At 36.6% G+C, this 20,944-nt stretch overlaps 1 protein-coding gene across 4 annotated transcripts in view; it reads right to left on the reverse strand.

Annotated features, from left to right (window-relative positions):
- Window positions 1-20,944, reverse strand: part of LOC108709702 (TBC1 domain family member 8) — a 45,159-nt gene that overhangs the window by 6,659 nt on the left and 17,556 nt on the right. For all 4 annotated transcript variants that reach the window (XM_018249762.2, XM_018249767.2, XM_018249763.2 and 1 more), the window contains exons 5-15: window positions 20,345-20,573; window positions 17,628-17,868; window positions 9,807-10,014; window positions 9,405-9,587; window positions 9,065-9,211; window positions 7,893-8,043; window positions 7,150-7,364; window positions 5,728-5,845; window positions 4,626-4,911; window positions 3,670-3,799; window positions 280-378 (exon numbers count right to left, since the gene is read on the reverse strand). In XM_018249762.2, the coding sequence (XP_018105251.1) occupies window positions 280-378; window positions 3,670-3,799; window positions 4,626-4,911; window positions 5,728-5,845; window positions 7,150-7,364; window positions 7,893-8,043; window positions 9,065-9,211; window positions 9,405-9,587; window positions 9,807-10,014; window positions 17,628-17,868; window positions 20,345-20,573 (2,007 nt within the window). The remainder of the gene's footprint in view (window positions 1-279; window positions 379-3,669; window positions 3,800-4,625; window positions 4,912-5,727; window positions 5,846-7,149; window positions 7,365-7,892; window positions 8,044-9,064; window positions 9,212-9,404; window positions 9,588-9,806; window positions 10,015-17,627; window positions 17,869-20,344; window positions 20,574-20,944) is intronic.

Raw genomic sequence — 20,944 nt, forward strand, 5'->3', positions numbered from 1 at the left:
CAATGAGAGAAGGCAAAAACACACAAAAGTTGTATAGTTGCCAACATTAAAGGAACATGGCTGTTCCTTTCACGGTAGTATATATTATATATGGTATACAGTGTAAGAATGCACTCAAACAATTTCCCACAAATCCCACTGGGAAAAGGAATGGGTAATTGTAGATATCAGAGTTTAAGATTTAAGCCATAAATGGTTATTATCAAAGAACAAAAATTATAAACATCATAATTCTACTTAATTTCAAATTACAGAACAGAGAGGAGAAAGAAAACTTACAACATTCTGCTTAGTAGTTTCCTCATGGTTTTGCAGTACACGAATCCTGTGCTTACAGCGTAAGTGCTCAATCTGTTCCACGGAGTTATTGCCAAATTTCTGAAAGGGAACATAGTCTTTGCAAGTGACACACACTAAGTACTCTTTGTGTTGATGCGGCTTAATGTAGTGAATACAACAAGAGACTAGAAGCTGCAGATGTTGAGTGTATGAAGATAGGATTATTGGCTATAAATAGAAGCATTATTCATTCATTTGCACAATCTCAGGAAATGGTTTCAAGATGAAGATACTAATTATCATTATTTACCACATTTATAAGTGGATGCTGTGTGAAAAAAAAGAAACCTGTAGCTTTTGGAAAAGAACAGCAACTCAATCAAGTGTATCCAACCATGTGTGCCTGCCTCAGCTTTTACTAAACAACAACTCCCAGCTTTCCATTTTCACAATGGTATTCCTATAACCACCACCCACCTTACCCGTTATTTCCCAAGTATCAGAGAGGTGCTTAGTAGGTGGCTGGCACAGGGGGTAGTGTTTACATTTGGAATTTCTCATCTCACTCCTGGAGCAGAATAGAGATGGAATATGTGACATTATCTGGCACAGGTCCCACATTTAATAGACAAACTGTTTACTAAGCATATATTCTTGATGTAAGAAAAAAGCCTTAAAGGAGAACTAAACCCTAAAAATTGATATGGCTAAAAATGCCATATTTTATATAATGACTTTATTGCACCAACCTAAAGTTTCAGCTTCTCAATAGCAGCAATGATACAGGATTTCAAACTTGTCACAGGGGGTCACCATCTTGGAAAGTGTCTGTGACACTCACATGCTCAGTGGGCTCTGAGCAGCTGTTGAGAAGCTAAGCTTAGGGGTTGTTGCAAATTATCAAGCTGAAAATGAGGTTGGTCTGTAATATAAGTTGATGCTACAGGGCTGATTATATGGTTATATTACCTTATATTGTGACATTTATATTCTATGTGTACTGTATATTGTGAGTGGGCCCCTAAACTCAGTATGTGACAGCAGCACAGAGCATGTGCAGTGAATCAGCAGAAAAGAAGATGCGGAGCTACTGGGGCATCTTTGGAGACATAGATCTTTACTGCTAAAGGGCTGAGGTTGCCTTGGCTGGTACAGAAGTCCAACAACTTAAATAGCCTACTTCTTTAGTTAGGCTTTAGTTCTCATTTAAGCCATCCACACACCAAAAGAATAGAGAAGGTGACTAAGGTACAAATACACCCATGTAAGAAGATATAGAAAGCCGTCTCCAATAGTAGCAAAAATATGTTTATTGCATGGGGGGCTAGCACTGCAACAAATTTGTTGAGGGAGGGAAGCACCACCAATGGGATCTGTCTCTCACTTAAAGAGAGAGCAAATGTAATTAAAGTGTGCTTCACTTAAAGAGAGAAATCCACATGAAAAGCATTTTCAGGGATCCTTCTCCTTAAAGGGGAACTATCATGAAAATGAAAATTTAATCTAAGCTTCGGCATACTGAAATAATAAATTTTCTAAATATAGTCAATTTAACATGTACTGTACTGTACTGTTTCTGAAATAATCAAGTTTATCTTCACTATTCCTCTTTCAGCATCTGTTTCTCTTCATGCAGCAGTTGGGTGTCAGATATTCACAGACAGTTAAGCTTGCGTGAGACCACGATTATCTTGAAACGATCGTTTTAAATGTACAATTTGTCCATCAACTAAAAAGACCATTTCAAGAGATATTGCCAGGAAAACTGAGGCTAGCTGCCTGCTTGGCCCTGCAAACCAACATTTTTTTAACCTGCTCGATCAATTTTTTGACAAAAAAAATAATTTGACGGATTGGTCGGATTTCACTAAAATCGGTCGTTCACCAAAGAAAAATATATTCGTCTATGGGGACCTTTAGATCCAATATATCTTATAGGGAGGATCCTTTTGCCTAGAATATGTATTAGAGCTCAATTTCAGCAATCTTGTTGTTCGAGTCCAAATTACCCTAGCAGTCATTGGTCTATTTCAAAGAGAGACTGGAATATGAATAGGAAAGGGCTTAAATAAATATTTAATATTTCATAAAAATTAACAACAACAATACATTAGCCTTACTGAGCATTTGTTTTTTTAGAAAATAAAAGCTTGAGAGAATCAGAATAAAACACACAAATAATTCAAATACAAAAGAAAAAAAATAAAGGCAAATTGAAAGGTTGCTTAGAATTAGCCAACCTAAAACATACCAAAAGGTGACTTAAAGGTGAACCACCCTTTCAATGCCAATAACGCACAGTGCATTTGACCACTGCAGTGCTGTAAGAACAGGACAGGTTGACATACTAAAGTGAGTTTTCTGGGGTGTTGGTTGCCCATTAGTTTTTGCTTCAAATTTGAGGCAGTAACAAGTGATTTTGGATTATTTTACCACTGTGGTTTTTTGAGTACAGCCCATGTGCCTAAATATTTCATTTGCCCAAACAAATTATTAAAACGCTACCATTGTCTATGAAAAAAAACTAAGGCAAAGCATCTTTTATGGGTACAAATGTCAATATGGAGAAAGTGAATATTTTTTTTCAATAGTGATATATGTCCTTGTAATTTACTTTATATTTAAAGGGAAAGCAACGGGGTGACCAGATAACCCCATCTAACTTGGAACTGGAAATGCATTCTGTACTAAATTAGCCCAAGGTACTCAGGGTACTTACAATATGTAGTTTATGGCAAGCAATAAAGCATTTGTTTGCCAATGTTTTCACCTCCCCTAAGGTCAGGGCAACTCCTGCCATGAGGCAAGGTGAGAACCTTGCCTCAGGCAGAAGCCAGGGGCCAGTTACAATTGGTGGCAAAATTTCGCCTCATAACTTTAAGAGCCTAATTAACTTGGAAATGTGGCTCTGCTAGTGCGCTCATTGCACTAGTGATGGGACCCCTTTCTGAGCTGTTCCGTCTCTGATGTTTTAAACGCGGATCGGGAGAGGGAGGCAGAATTGGGGCTGCTACCACCGAGGATCGTCCCTGCCTAAGGTAATCTTGTGATAAAAATATTAATTATCTTGTGATAAAGGAATGCAGTATTATTATCAGGATTTAATGCACAGTATCTTGAACGAGTTGTGTGCCGGAAAATCCTAGTTCCTTAAAATAAAACTTCAGTGAGGCTTATTTGTTTATAATCACTTTCAATAATTACTTAATATTCATATATATTTACTAGCATGCATGTGATTTTGCTTGTGGCTATCCTTTTTCCTAAAAATAAAATGTGGGCACTAAGCTCCATTTCTGCCATTGTCCTACATTTTAGAGACACAATGATAATATAATGACAAAACAATAGAAATATTAATTTGTAAGCAAATCAATTCTATCCAAATACCTCATAGGAGTCCCGAATCAAGTCAGCTATGTCAGTTACTGGGTACACTTCTTGCTCATTGTTAAGAAAGCTGTGCAAGTTGCCAATGGGTGGTAGAGGGCTTTCTTCATTTTTAACATGTTCCAAAAACCTGAAAAATATTTACATTTCTTGAAAACAGAGATTCCTTGATTTCTTAAAAAAGAGCCAGGGATGGCTCAAAATGTTGCTTTGTCTTTTGTCTAAACCATGAATTAATAAAGGCTTTTTAATCTTGGATATGGTGCTGTTCCTTGCTGAATGGAGTGTTGTGCTGATTTATAATTTGTCTTTTTCTTGTTAAACTTGCTTTGACTGGCTATGCTTCTGTCCATTTGTGCTCAAGATATGTGCCTCCTTATGGTCTCTCTCTATCTGTAATTTTAAAACAAGACTATGCCTAAACTTTATGAATACACTATATATTTTTAGGGATGCACCGAATCCACTATTTTGCAAAAGATTCGGTCGAATTCTGAACCGAATCCAAATTTGCATATACAAATTAGGGATGGGAAGGGTAAAACATTTTTTACTTCCTTGTTTTGTGACAAAAAGTCACAAAAAGTTATTAGATTCAGCCAGACTGAAAGATTCGGCCGAATCCTGCTGAAAACGGCAGAATCCGTGTCAAATCCCGAACCGAATCCTGGATTCTGTGCATCCCTATATATTTTACAGTGTTTTGGTGGTAAAATACTTCACATAGCTTTCCATATAGGCCCTATACAATGTAGATTCCCATATGGACAAGAAAAGGGCGTGACTATAAAGCAAGTTGACCTTGAAACAGCTGCATGGACCTGAAGGTATAGGATTCCCAGTTAAATATTCTTATAATTACATAACCCTATATTCAGGACATGGTGGAGTTTAGACAGAACAAAACTAGTAGAGTTGTTTTTAGATCAAATAAATAGCACTTGACACAACAGTACCTGCTCAAGATCATGAGAGCCTGTCCATCATCTTTACTGTTGCACAATTCTACTGCATTGGCATCTAGAATTGCTAGTCCAATCTGGAATATGGCTTGTATGCCATCATAGAAGAAACAGTCCACAACATTCACAGCGCTTTGGAGAGGCATAATGCTTATGAAGAGGGTGAGGAACCATGAAAGAGATATAGAAGCTAGTGTAGATAAATCTGTGATGTGCTCAGCCAGCTGAGGAAGTCGCTCTTTTATAAGTTCTTCAAATACTGATTGGTCAACCTGAGCTCCTGCAAAAGAGTAATAATATTGTTGTTATGTTGGGAAGATTTATGGCTTAACTGTAAGCACTTCTACATTTGTTCAGTACATACAGTATTACAAGGGTAAAAAACAGGACTGAATGTTTTCTTAGTAAAAGTGCAGATTGTAATATTTAATTGTGTGCACTTAAACAGTTTCTATTTACAAATTCCTTCTACCTTTTCACAAGTTACACAGTTTGAATTCTTTGACAAAACAACAATCACCAAAATTAATTCAAGGCCCTGTAGATGTTTAAATAACTGTTTTTGCAACATTTTCTGTTGACTCTCAGGGTCCTTCCTTGATGTATCCAATGTAAAAATAGGGCCCTAAATGATATCCTAATGTTGCAAGAAAGAAAATATTCACATAGCGCCCTGAAAAGAAGCAGTTTAAGTCTAACTGTAACTAGTAAAAAACAGAATGAAATCCACTCAACTTTCATGTAGATGATGCCCTACTTAATGAAACCAGGACCATGGTACTGCAATGCAATAATAATATTGCTTGTATTGTATTCTTCATCTGGTATCCAGGATATTTTTCATATGAGTATGCACCACCACCCCTAATATACATGGACATAATTAATCTTTTCACACAACTTTAAAAAATGGTATTTTAGCAAACATAGCTGTTGCTTCAAAACAAATTATGTTTGGGGCATTTCCCCTTTATAAAAGCCTTGTTTGAGATTCACTAGAGATTATATGACCTGGAGAGCATTAACTCCACCTACACCAGTTATTGTATCAGCAGCAGCAAAAGACAATGTAAGTGACATCAAACTGCAGCATTACCAATGACTCTGTGATTAAAGTAATCTGGGAGCATCCTCTCGCATACAGCAACCAGCAACCAAAAAGCCTCCTCTTCTTTGGCATACAGAAGTAAGACTGAAGTCAAAATGTTCATAGACTGAAATGAAATGTAAGGTAATCGTTACCACATTTCATACCACTTTATAGGATTCACAGATACAAATACTTCTTAAAATATTCAACATTTGAAATAAAGAAACTGGAGGGACCCCGCTAATGCAGAAAATCAGCCAGCCTACTTGCAGAAAATCAAACACTAATATGCACAGTGTCGGACAGTTAACTTTTAATGTACATTCATATTTTGAAAAGTAGTTTTTTATTGTAAGTATCATTTAAAGGACATGTCAACCCCCACAACAAGAATTTAATCATTAACATGCCTCACTACATTCTTCACATACCTATTACTCCCATCCATGAAAAGCAAAGAGCTAAACTGCTAGGTTGATTGCAGCTTCTTGCTTCTTCTCTGCACGATCAGCCTCTCTCCCCCTCCCTTCGGAAAGAGCCTTGGAGCTTGGCGATATGAACATGCGCACTAGAGAGGATTTGGGCTTCGGCTAAACTCAGCCGCATCATTGTGAACTCTCTAAACACGCCTCCGCAGTCGATCCGCCAATCAGGAGATTTCATTGGCGGTTGCTATAGAGACATGTTGATCCTAATTATTAACTCTCCGCTCTCCCCCCCTCCTCCTAGCACTTATTCTTTCTACTGACTGCTGGGAGTGAGGAAGAGAGACGGAGACTAACTATTCAACTGCCTTATCCAACCAGGATTTTTTTCTCTGCATGGGGGACTATCGGCTCATGCCTAATGCAACCAGGAAGATCGCAACCTGAACAAAATGGCCGCCGGGTAAATGTTTGAATAGCGAGAGAAAGAATGCAGCGGTGCAAGGAGCAGGAGGCGATTTTCTAAGCAAAACTGATGCGGTTTGGGTTGGAATAAGGCAAGCTATACAGGCATTCCAAAACTGAAAAAAGGCTTGACATGTCCTTTAAAGGATTAGGGACTGTACAATGGAATGCAAAGTATAATTACATATAGTATGTGAGAAGGTAATATGTTTAGTTAGCGCTAAAAACATTTGCAAACTCCTTTGTGAAAGTTAGCGACCATGTTTGCATCCTTTTTGACTGATTAAAGACCTCAATGACTTCCTCCCAAATGGCTATTGCAATCGCGAAGCATTTTTTTTTTGTTTGCAACAAAATATTTAACAAAACTCAAGAGCAGGTGTTAACACTTTGCTTAGCGATAATGAACAATGTTATATTCGCCAGCGAATGATTGTACATTGCGAGCACTGCTAAACATTTGCAAAAATGGCATTTTAAATAATGCTTGCAATTTTTAATTACTTTCCCCCTATAGTTCCTTCTACAATTGCTTCACCTGGCAATATCCTATGTTGGGGTTTCTGTATGCATAAGCAGTCAGAACTCTTCTTAAAGCTGCAATGCCAGTCTCATTTTGGAAGGCAGGATGTTCTGGTAGGGAGCGGTGAAGATCCCGTTCTATCTCTTCATTTGCCAAGCAGCACTTGCCCATTGACTCCTTTACAAGTCTACCATAATAGCCTGGTGATGATGCCATCTCAGTCACTGCATCTGGCAAGGAAAGCAAAGTAAGGAAATATAGCAGGTTGTATAGGTGTGCACATTCTGATCAGGGTTATCCTTAGCAATGCAAATTAATATCCATGGTCAGTTGTATGAATTTATGGTAAAGTGGCTGGCTGAAATAAAACTTAGAAGATGAGCAGTTAATAGAGCTCTGGTTCTAATTTTGAATGGCATTAGTTTGTACACGTGATTAATATGAACCAACAAGAACATGATGCACAAGGTAACATTTCAAAGGCTTGTTATTTAAATAATAAGCAAACTATTTACAAGTTTTGATATTAAAAAAGGTTGACAGACAATAGTGATTATGTAACATAATATGCAAAGTTTGCTACAAGTCTAGTCACCTATAGCAACCAATCAAGCAAGCAGCATTTCCTAGTTACCTGTTTAAAAGCAAATATCTGGTTGCCCTGAGTAAATGCATCTAGGCAAACTTTCTGCTTAACAATTAGCTTAAACTTTCTTTAAGTTCAAAAATGACCTCAAGATATATAAAGTGCAGATTACCACAAAAAATTAGCCAAAGTTCTCCACGGATTGACTCAGGTATTCCCATAGCAACAAGCTTCTGGATTTTTTCTGTACGGAACATGCATACGTTTCTCCCATATTCTGCAAAATGGTCATTCCATAACCTCTCTTTAATCTGTTCCCTAGACTGGAAAAGAGTAGAAAATGACTTGCAGTATGAACTTTTTTCCTTTACAAACAAAACTGCAAGAGGGAGTTTGGGTTCTGCTCATTATTGGTCAGCCTTGAAACTGTATGCAGATAATGGAATCAACCAGCAACAAGGTAGGTTGTAGCAAATACTGTTTCAGCTTACAGTTAGTGATTACTATTTTAAATTGTGTGTCTCTAAAACAATTAAAAAAAGGAAATAACGAATAATGTATAACTTGTTTTATATTTACAAGTTATGAAAAGTTTGCATAAAAAGTTACATATAGGTGCAATGCTCCTTTAAATATGTCAAAAAGACTAAAGGAAATAGTATTTAAAGGAGAAGGAAAGGTTAAAACTTAGTAAGCTTTATCGGAAAGGTCTCTATGAATACACTAGTAAACCCTCAAAGTAACGCTGCTCAGAGTCCTCTTTAGAAAGAAACACCACGTTTCTTTCCTTCTATTGTGTACACATGGGCTTCTGTATCAGACTTCCTGTTTTCAGCTTAAACCTCCAGGGCTTGGGCATGCCCAGTTTGCTCCTCTCCCCCTCCCTCCTCCCCTTCCTGCTGTAATCTGAGCTCAGAGCAGAGTGAGCAGGGAGAGACTCAGTCAGGAAGTGATGTCACAACAAGCTAATATGGCAGCTGCTATCCTAAACAAACAGTATGTAGAGCTGTTAAGAAAAGCATTTTAAAGAATTAAAATGGTATTCTAGTTTGCACTGTTGTGTCAAATCTATTGGCAATAAACTGCCTTGGTAGTTTTCCTTCTCTTTAAGGCTCAATTATGATTGAAAACAATAGAATTATTGTATTTGTTTAGGCGTGAAAGTGCCCTTGCTACTCTTAGAAACAAAAAACAGAATTGTTCCCAAGGTGAGAATTCAGTGTCACAACCACCGAACGAAGAACATTGTGTGCAACAATTACATTTTTATATAGTAACTGAACGCTAATGAAAGTTCCTCTATCATTACTGCTAAAGCTATCAAGAAGTGTGAAAAAAGCATACCATGCCATTGTCAGGGCTCTCATTTCCTGTTTGATGAAACATAGCCATCAGAGCTTCTGCATTCAACAACGGCTTCTCCTTTTCATTTCCATCTTCATTGTGGTTAACCATTATGTTTATATTACCAAAGCAGTCTCCTCTGAGCTTCTGACCAGTAAAGAAAACAGAAAACCCAGTACTTCAGTGAGATGCTCTGTATACATATTCTCCCAGATCTACTGCTTATTGCTATGTTTAAATTCTCAATCATCTCAGGTACAATAGCTCACATACATTAAATATATATAACATAAACGGACACATATTTTATGTAGACTGTGAACTGTGTAAAACAAAATACCAGATCATTATGCCTTGCAGAGGGGCTACTGGCACTGATTTGTTGGAGTCTGTACAGAAGGCCATTGACCAAACTATCTCTGTCTTTTAGCTCTATAAATTGGAAAGCCATCTGATGTCGAATGCTGATAATGATGGGGTTGGGAAGAAGGTTGGTGTCTTCCATTTTCTCGACACTTACTACCTAAAATATGAAAAAAAGTATAAAAAACAAAAATGCATTCATTTTCACACTAAGAATTAGTAGGCATCTCATAGCAAATTTTGACTTATGTAGAATGTTTACAAATACACCAGCAGCATAATTCAGAACAAAAGGCGAGCATTCAAAAATCACAATATTTGACACCAAAACTGTAAAACTTCTCCTATATTTATACACATGGTATTTGGGTATAGGTACCTCTTTTAGAGGAATGACCACATTGCACAGTCCATCCTCCTTGCTGGCAAAGCACAGGTAGCGATCAGATGTGTAGATCTTGCCTGCTGTGTGGCAGCGGATGAAAGGTGTCCAGAGACAACAGTCTACTACTTCATGAAGTTTTTCTTTCCTTGGAAGCTTAAATAGGGCCTGAAAATACCCATTCTGTGCTCTGGCTTCTAGGTCCCTGTCAAAACAAAACAAGGAGAACGTCAAGTCAAAATTTTTATGTAAACACTTTATTATTTATTTTTTTCACTATTTTAAACTCAATTGACACAGAATTTTCTGGCATATTGGTCAATGAAAGCTATCAATAAAGCAACTTAACATTTCTAGCAGGACTAAAAACAGTATGCTGTTACAATCTAATACACACATATAACATGGGTACATTCCTTTTTCTTTTAAAATTCTTTTTATTGAAGTTTCAATAAAATACAATGACTTAACAAAATAAAATACATATGCTTCCAAAAGAAAGAAATTTACATATGATGAAATTTCAAAGATTTTTTCATGATGGGTACATTCCAACAGAGGTCAATAAGGTTCCCTTGTGATAGTACAAACAAAAATTACACGCACTTACAAAAATAGTCTGGAAAAGCACCAATCAGGGTTCAGTGAAAACTTTGAACTGCTCCCAGAGAACTATTACATACATTAAAATATGATAATATTATGGCATAACTGTGGCAATGGTCAAAGACAAAATGCTGCAGACATGTGGAAGAAGAGTCACATGTTTGATAAGACAAAAACTGAACTTTTTGGTATTTGTACAAAACAGAACGTGTGGCAGAAATCCATGACGAGCATGGTTGGGTATCATCATTTTGTGCTGATGCCTTTGTTTAGCAGAGAAACTGGTCAAGGATGAGGGTAAGATGAATGCAGCCAAATACAGAATGATTCTAGAGGAGGAGAACCTGTTTCAGTCAGCTTAATTCTCAGTCCAGCAGGATACCAATCCTAAATACAACTACAGCAACGATGGGAGTATTTTACCCAAGAACCTGAATATTTTAGAATGGACCAGTTAAAGCTCCATCTGACTGAGAATCTGTGGCAAAATTCGAAAACGGATGTCGAAAATGGTCACCGTGCAGTCCGACTGTTATTGTGCAATTTAGCCAAGGAAAATGGGCAATAATGCAGGTTTCAGATGTCCTGCAGCTGTAATTAGAGCCAACGGTAGTTCTACCATCTTTTCTGTTACAGTAAAAACATTTTCAACCTTCATTCTGTAAAGTATGGTGTGAAAATCAAATGAAATCCCATTTAAATCCATTTGAATTCCAAGCTGTTGAATGTCCAAGGTGAAAATTATTTACTGTATTCGTCAACCTTTATTCCCAAATTCAAGGAATAGCATGTCACTTGATACATCAAGACGTGCGCAATATAAGCACATATTCAAATGTAACTGTAAAACAGTCTAATATGAATTTAAAAACCATAACATAAAGGAAAAAAATGCTATGTCACTGAAGGTTTTTAATGCAAAAGTGTGCTTTACAACCTCGACGGGGAAATTTTTCTTGTCTAGTTTTGTCTCTAAATACCTTTGCAGATTGTGAAAACCTAAATAAATACTAACAGGTGCAAAGGAAGAATGTTTGCTTAAAAGTAAAATTGTTTGCACTACTCACTTTCCCCCCATTAAAGACAGTTTTAATACACCCCTCTATAGAACTTTAAACACAGGTGTAGAGGCCTACAAAGAAGCCAATGTACACATACCTAAAGGATAAAAGTTTAAATGTCAGTTTCTCAGACAGAAAGTCTTGTATGATGCTCTAGTTCGCAATAAATCTATTTTTTCTTTCCCCCTTAAAAACAAATACCCTGTTCTTATTTGTAATGAAAATGGCTTTTTACAATGTAGCCGCCTTGCAGCGTGGATAGTGTTGCAGTTCCTAAAACTCAATTCCATGATCAAACAGATAGCAGCTTCATGTTTAAAGGGATACTGTCATGGGGAAAAAAAAATTTTTTCAAAATGAATCAGTTAATAGTGCTGCTCCAGCAGAATTCTGCACTGAAATCCATTTCTCAAAAGAGCAAACAGATTTTTTTATATTCAATTTTGAAATCTGACATTGGGCTAGACATATTGTCAATTTCCCAGCTGCCCCCAGTCATGTGACTTGTGCTCTGATAAACTTCAATCACTCTTTACTGCTGTACTGCAAGTTGGAGTGATACCACCCCATCCCTTTTTCCCCCCAGCAGCCAAACAAAACAACAATGTGAAGGTAACCAGATAGCAGCTCCCTAACACAAGATAACAGCTGTCTGGTAGATCTAAGAACAACACTCAATAGTAAAATCCAGGTCCCACTGCCACACAATCAGTTATATTGTGTAGGAGAAACAGCAGCCTGCCAGACTTGGAGCAGCTGGGAAATTGACAAAATGTCTAGCCCCATGTCAGATTTCAAAATTGAATATAAAAAAATCTGTTTGCTCTTTTGAGAAATGGATTTCACTGCAGAATTCTGCTGGCGTAGCACTATTAACTGATGCGTTTTGAAAAAAAACATGTTTTCCCATGACAGTATACCTTTAAATCATTTATTTGGTGGGAAAAGCCATAGGCCAATGGCGAACTGAGATAATACCTCTGCTGTTTCATTTGGCGTGATTTTCTTTTTATACTTTAGCGTATAACAAAATAAATGTTTAAAGTACACATTGGCCAACCAAGAGGAAGGCCCCACAGCAACACTAATGTAGTTCTACTGAGGATCCAACCAAAAACAGCACAGACAAATTTTATATTCAATTTCGACAGACTTTTAGAAACTGTATCCCTCCGTGATGTGACAAACATGGTCAGATAGTGGGGTAGTATGACTGAAATCTGCCAAACTGCCTAACCCAAGATTTTAACTCTAAACAGGTAACAGAAAAAAAGGACTTCTGTAATGCGAGGCTCCTGTTTCTATTACAATAAGGAATGTCTTTATAGCCTTTTATTCTGCTTCAATAATCTTCAATTTTCTAGAACAATTATAATAATACACAACCTATAACATTTGCATATAAAAGCAAACAAATATATTATTATATTATTATTTATCGTTGATTATAGTATTTATTATTTATCTCAGATCTTAATTTACATTACCATACCGCCCAACATTTGTGAAATAGGAACAGGGTCAAAAAAAAAATAATAATAATTTGAGCACGCTCATTTTTGTGACCACACCCCCTAATTACCATGTCCATTTTACTAAATTCAGCAGGTTATGAAAGTTTGACCACATTTCTGTGGTTTTTATGTGTAATTATAGTTTTGCTATTGAAGGTGAATTGCCCTTTAAGCTGCAAGTCAGTTTTCCCATGAGACCTGCTTATCCTTAATTGTTACAATTACTTGTTTATCTTAAATTGTTACAAATGTATCAAAGTGCACCTGGTGGCTATTCTGAGCTGTCTGCAAAAAGCCAATTAAGTTAGAAACTTTGTATCTTTTTCTGGCTGTTCCGTGCGGGAGATCAAAGAGAAAGTTGGGACATTTCAGTAACAATCTGAGACCGCAGGTTCAGCTGTCAAAATCGGGACTGTCCTGCTCAAAAAGGGACAGTTGGGAGGTATGCATTTCTAATTAAGAATCATAACATCAATTAAAATCTTAAGCTCTAAAGGCCTAAGCAGTAGCAAACTGCTCCCTGTAGATTTATTCATTTATTTAACCTTGATAACAGGCCACTCCTAAATCCCATTTATATAACGTGGACAAAACCTTACAGACCTGGAATGCAGAATTGTCAAAATAACATATATGTAAAATCCATGGCAAGCCACTCTGCAGCCCAACACTAGGAAATAGTCAGATTCCTGTGATGCTGTAAAAGAATTCACCTTCAACTGAGTAAACATTAGTCTGACTAATCATAGACATTCATTATTTATTTTGCTGCATTTCGCATACTGAAATTAAAAGTGCTCATCATGAGTACTCGCCTCTCCAAGTGTTAAAATTATTTTAATGAAACATAATGCAAAAACTGCTGTCACTTATCTTAAACAGTGCAAATAAAATACAGGAAAATATTTCCCATCTGCACAATGGAAAGTAGCTGTCTTCAAACAAGGATACACACACAGAATAATATTTCATCTAAGAAATGTTCCTTAAACAAAGAGATGGAAAAACAAGCAAAGGAAAACCAGCTTCACAAAGGAAATTTTTCCAGCAATGAATAGATTGCCAAGAACTAACTAGGCAAGCAATATCAGGATGTGTAACACTAGGAAAATACTTGTGGATATCAAATACAACTTGACTACATAAAATAATCTGTATCCTTTAACACAGGACAGAGCTATCTTATTATTTGTAAGCCGCAAGTAACACTTTCCAGCACATAACAATATTAAAAATATTGAACAATAAAATTATATAGATTTAGCTGATTGGGCTGAATAAGGAAGTTGTATAGAGTTACCTGCTTGAAATTGCTACAATTGGGGGGGGGGGTCTTTTTTTCTGGTTGGAGGTTGAGTCACAATGTGTTCACAATCTAAATCTTAATTGTGTGCAGAGATAACATTTTTGCAGTGCCCATTTTTTCCAATTATGCTGCTTTATTACATATTGGGCTATGTGTCCCTTTAAAGGAAAGGGGAATTGTGACCATCCTCTCCAACAAAGATATAGAAGTAGACCAATGATTTCAACATATTCAAAACATCCAGAGAGTTATATCTAAATATAATCGACTGGGAATATTTTTTTTTGTATCTGAAAAATAAATATTGTAGCATAATGCATTCCAGCTCACAGTAACAATGAATCAATATCAGACAGGAAAACCAACACAATAATACCATGAAAGCTAAACAACCACTATACCTGTGCAGTAATCTAATTCCTAGGGTCTTTTAAGGATAAAATTGTTTTTAAACACATGACTGGTCTGTCTGACCAATAAGTATCCCATCACTGAAATGTTTCTCACCCTGATCATCTTGAACAATGAAAAGCAGCTTAAAGGGACAGCAAGTTCAAAAAGGACATTTGCTGGCATGTTTTCAGTCATTTTTATTTTTACTTTTGCCTTAACTTTGTACCCGTTTGTCAGGCAGAAGGCTCCCTTAGCTAGTGAATGGTTTTAATGTTGTAAAGGAAAACAGTAGCACTTTGGTGAGCCTGGCCCTCTCCTCCTTGCCAAACCTTGGGAAAGAGCCATCATTACGCCAAACATTTCAGTTCAGTTGCAGGAGTCTATCTTAATTAGTTCATTTAAGATTAATAATGCAATCAATCTATAATTTTTGGATACAAAAAGATTTGGACAAATTCCAAAAACAAATTTTAAACCCATTTCTCATATAGAGATTTGACAAATAAAAAGCTCACATCATCTGTCAGTATAAAATTGTTGGCTGTCAATGTTCATCTAAACTGAATATGAATGCTGCATAAAAAGTGCTGGGATTTTGCATCATCTCAAACCAAATACTGTATTGACTGCAATCCTGCAATTTTAGGTGGCTAAATTAACTGATGCAGGTGATGCTTACACTCATCTTGTTATTTCCTTGGAACATCTTGGATTCTTCTTCCATGATGTACAGGTTATCAATATCTATCTAACCAATACTTCTGCTTTGTGTAATTTAGGGACTATAACAATTTTAAATTTCAGGAGAGGGCTCTGAAACATGGCTGACAAATGCTTTTCTCTCCTGGCATCATTTTTTAGAAATTAGAAGAATGTAATGTTGCTAACTCTAATCATTAATGATACTGACCTACTTATTAATATTCTTGAAATTAATTATTAATGATTGCAGTTCTCTCTTTGCATTTGGAAAGGAGTCTGTCAGACACATTGGCAAAGGCAAATGCTTTGTTAATTAGGTTATAATACCAAAAGCAATACAGACAAATATATAAAAATACCTGTTTACAAAATCTGCTAAAAAGATTAGAAATAAGAATACCATTGTATTCTCTCAAGCTATTAGCCCAGTTAGTGCCCCTAGAATACAGAACTGAGATATTCTCTATTTTCACCCAGTGATGGCATCCCCTTACTGCTTTCCTCATAGAATTACGAAGTCTATCTATATCCAAGTGAAAAAATTATACATACTTGACAGGTGCTTTCTATGCTGCCTTCTAATGAAACCATAATAAGATGAAAATATATAACTGCTTCTGTTTTTCTGTTGAATATTTTAGAGAATCAAAAGCATGCAAATCATACTTGGCAACAGTTTATTGCAGCACAGCAGTTCAATAGTCCACTGCCATCTGAAACATTACTAGAACATTTCATCCATGATATATACAACCTGCACGCATTTGGCACTGCCTGTCTGAGATAAAACAATGAGGAAGGAAAATTCAATACACAGCAGGATGTCTGTCAGCCATAATTATAGCGTACCCACAGTCTTTGCTTAAGAACTATTTTAATGACAAATAAGCTATGCTGCAAACCAGTCCTATTAAATATTAATGCATCTATATTATTTTGGAATGCTGGGAATCATACTAGATTGGGCCAGAGACCAGGCTGAGCAATTTGTAGGGATCAAAACGATGTCTGCATTCATTTGGTGGCACTAACATCCACACCGCAATAAAGCAATAAACAAAAATCTAAAATAAATCACTCACATCTCACTTTCCTTAGCTCATTTCAGGCAAGTTAAAATAAGAAACAGTAAGGCTAGATTTGCATAAATGTATCGTAAATACAAAGCCTTGTAAAAATATTCAGACACTTTATCAATTTTCGAAGATAGATGAATAACCAATCCTGCTTTGCAAGTATTTTCCTATTAATGCTTTTATTTCATATTCCTTATACTGAAACCTTTTGTTAACTGTGGTATCTTTTTACATTACAAAAAATCTAAACACGATATTCATTGTTTTTGTTTTTAAACAAATATTCAGTCCCCACGCTTTAATATTTTTCAGATGCAGCAATAACAGATTTAAAGGAGAAGCAAAGCTGCCAAGGCAGTTTATTGCCAATAGATTAGCCACAATAGTGCAAGCTAGAACTCAATTTTTATTCTTTAGAATAATTTAGCACATCCGAGTAAACAGCTCTACACACTGTCTCAGTTTGTTTAGGAAAGCAGGTGCCATATTAGCTTGTTGTGACATCACTTCCTGCCTGAGTCTCTCCCTGCTGCTCATAGTTTTGAGCTCAGATTACAGCAGAGGAGGAGGAGGAGCAAACTGAGCATGCTCAAACCAAAGCCCTGGAGGTTTAAGATGAAAACAGGAAGTCTGATACAGAAGCCCATGTGTACACAATAGTAGAGGTTTGAATGAGAGACTGGAATATGAATAGAGAGGGCCAGAACAGAAATATAAGTAATACAAAGTAACAATACATTTTTTGGCTCCTGGAGTCAGTGACCCCTGTATGAAAGTTGAATACAATTAATTTAAAATCTATACAAAATAAAAAAACAAAGACCAGCTGAAAAGTTACTAAGAATCGGCCAATGTCTAACATACTAAGTTAACTTAAAGGTGAGCTACTGCTTTAAAAAAGTAGGGGTAAGTGATACCAACATGTTCCTACAAGAATTGTTAAAACATGTCAGTATTACTTGGAAAGAAGGGCCTCCTTCTTCTGTTTGTCCAGAAATTCTGGCCTCACATGAGCAATGGCCACAGTACATTATATTTCATATTGTATATGAATGGAGTTGTTGGTCCTTTAAATATAGATAGTTAAAGGGAGATTTTGTGTGGCAACAGAATCCTAGTCATAAAGCTAATTTAAACATTTCAGTAGAAATTGGATTTACCTCTTAGTTATCTGTGTGGGCTCCTGCAGGTTTGGATCTAGTTCAAATACTTCATTGTCCAACAGCCGCCTTACTGCCACATCTGCTAGCTGCTCCATTATCCTGAAGACCTCGTTGATATCCAAAAACATTGAAAACTCTCTCTCCTTTTCATGTGTGGTGACTATGATAATATCCGCCATGAGAACATTGGATGCTCTTTCAAGCTTTTGAATATCAACCCAGGGGATCACAAGTTTCACTGAAATGAAACATAATTATCAGGGCAAAACAAACAAATATATCCTTCCACAATTTTTATGTATGACAGATGGTAGATAATATCATCAAGCTTAGGTGCCCCAACTTGCATTATTATGTGCATATGTGTGACATAGAATCAACTTGTCCATCCTCCTCGATACGTATATGCCACAATATGGCCACCATAGTCATACCCAAGTTTGGGGGGGGCTAATGAGAATATACTACTGTTGCACCCAATCAGAGCTCAGACCCTATTAGCCACACCTGTGGTGAGGGAAGCATTCTTTGTATGATAGGGGCCACTTAAGGACACACTTAATCTTGAACTTTACATCCCTTTATAAGAACGGTGGTCTCTAAAACATGACTTCCTTGTTCTGCTGATAAAGTCTATAATCCATTCAGCATTTATATCCTTTTCATAAAATAATAATGAGCTGTACAAGGAGACTAAAAGAAATAAATAAGTTTAGTGGCAGACAGTAATATCCTGCTACTATACAACAATTCAATAATTCTAGCATGAAAAAAACTGGTTTGTAATCAAAAATACATAATAAAATTTAACAAGCCACATTTAGGCAGATTTTAATATTTTGTTCTGGAAGCCGACGTGCATGGTTGTACTAAACTATTGTGAAAGATTCTGTTGACAGTGTTATTATGCATTGAATGAACACTATGCACCTACAACTCTAATTTCACTCTCTATTTTTTAGACTGCAACAACCTGGACTATTTCATGTGCATGTTCCACCATGGTCTTCCATGTTCCAGACATCTCCTGTGCATTACTGGTACAAAACTTTTTTACGTGTTATGACTTGGATCACTATAGCGGCACCAGCCTGGGTAGGAGGTAAATTACTAGAATCCCAGTGGATGCTTAACAATTTGCCACACCCAGTGTTCCTTGTCTTTTAAAGGGAAACTAAAGTCTAAAATATAATAATGCTAGAAATGCTGTATTTTGTATACTAAACATAAACTTACTGCACACAAATTATTTATGCTTTCACAGTTGACCGCAGGGGGTCATCATCTTGTAACAATGTTAAACATCTTTGCAAGACCAAGACTACGCACATGCTCAGTGTGGTCTGGGCTTCAGTTGGGAGGTTAAGCTTAGGGATCATCATAAATTATCAAAATAGCACAAGTTAAATAATATCTGCCATAGCAGCCTATAAAGCAAGACTGATTGGTAAATCAGAATATGCAGACTGTACTGACTGGATACAAATCTCTACACGGTAGAGATCTACAGGGAAACAAAAAAAGCTGCTGGGGGGGCTCCCATCTGCAGTTTGAAAGTATGATCAGTTTCCCTGCAGAGCATTTAGGGGCCGTCTGAAGTTTCCTATCTGCAGTTGGGGGAATTTCACTGCATACAATCAGGTTTCTTATAAAAACAGTACACATTTTTTATAAAAGTATATTGGAGATAGAAATTGGATTTTATTTTTTGCCTTTACATCTCCTTTAAACCATTCAATTACTAGGTGTTTAGGGTCGCTGTCTTGCTAGAAGGTGATCCTCCATCCTAGGCTCAAGGCCCTTGCAGACTAAAGCTGGTTTATCCCTGTATCGAGATCCATTTGTTATGTCCTTAGCCCTGAAAAGTTTCTTAGGTGCTACTAATGAAAAACTTATGCTGTTCTCAGTGTGAGAAACAGTACCTGCACTCAAACCAAAGTTACATTTTGGTCTTTTCAGACCAGAGAACATTTTCTAATGTTGTCTATGTCCACAAGCCTTTAGGCAAAGGCCAAATGGACTTAAGATGTGTTTTTTCCAGTAATGGATTTTAATAACCCACTCCTGACTGGTGCTTTTCCCAACCTTTATCCAAGACATTTATTGATAAGTCATTGGTCTTCATGATGCTGCTTGGATATGTTCTATAACACGGAGCCTACCAGAAACAGTTGTACACTATTTATTTTGGGATTATGTGATCAATTGCACACAGAAGGACTATATTCAACTAATTAAGTGATATATGAAGGGAACTGTTTGCAGCAGAGCTAAAGAATTGAACTTGAAGCATAATAAACCCTAGGATATATTATCTTTACTCAAAAGACAGTTTAAACATTAATAACACTCCACTTCATGGTTGTGGGACACGTTACTGATTTCAAGTTAAATTGCATAATCATGTAAAAATACCTTCCAAGGAAATTGTGTGTGATTTGACTAATTTACAATCAAAGATTTAGACTGAGGGCAATGGCTTGATATATACAGTACAACTTTCCAATGGCTGAAAGAACTTTATGCAAATGTTAAACTAAACTAAAATTTAAAACCCACCCCCAACAAACACATGGTTTTAATGTTATTTGATACAAAATGTAAAATATGATAACTACATCTGTTAAAAATTATTTGAAATAAAACTGCCCTGCTATTATAAAATAGATACAAGACCATATTCAGTAGAGCTTATAAAAACGGTGGTCACTTACATTCCTTTCCCAAAATGAAGGAATAGAAACAGATATGGTTGATACTTAAATAGAGCCAGCCCTGCCGTGGCACCCGACCCTTCCAGCAGCAGCAGGAGTAGAAGGTTACCAGTTTCTCTGCCTCTGGGAAGTTAAACCTGCTCTCAAACTTAACTAGGGCATCACGAAATTTTTCAGGGTCCTCTTCTTGTTCTGCCAGCTTGCTGCTGGTTTCCTCAGCAATGAGGCCCTAAATGGAATCAAAAGTGTTCCATATATTAGTAAGCGATAGGGAAATTACTGCAAAATAGTGAATAGCGAGTAAACAGTCATAACTCTTGCCACAAACACTGATGGGATAATAAACATATATTATGTATTTATAAAACAGACATTTTGCAACACTGTACAATAAAAATATATTAAGAAATAATTACTTACGTATGCAGCTCACATACCAATCGTTCAGCAAGTCTTAGGTAAAATCAAGCACATAAGCTACCTTACTGCTAATAACACCTCACTCATTTCCTCTTTACACACACATATTCGAAAGTTAGCTAGAGCTAAGCTTGGAAGTTCTCTTCCGCATTCAATCAATCTTTCTCCCAGTCTCTCTGC

Source organism: Xenopus laevis, chromosome 2S, assembly GCF_017654675.1.
Source record: "Xenopus laevis strain J_2021 chromosome 2S, Xenopus_laevis_v10.1, whole genome shotgun sequence".
Classification (NCBI taxonomy): Eukaryota; Metazoa; Chordata; class Amphibia; order Anura; family Pipidae; genus Xenopus; species Xenopus laevis.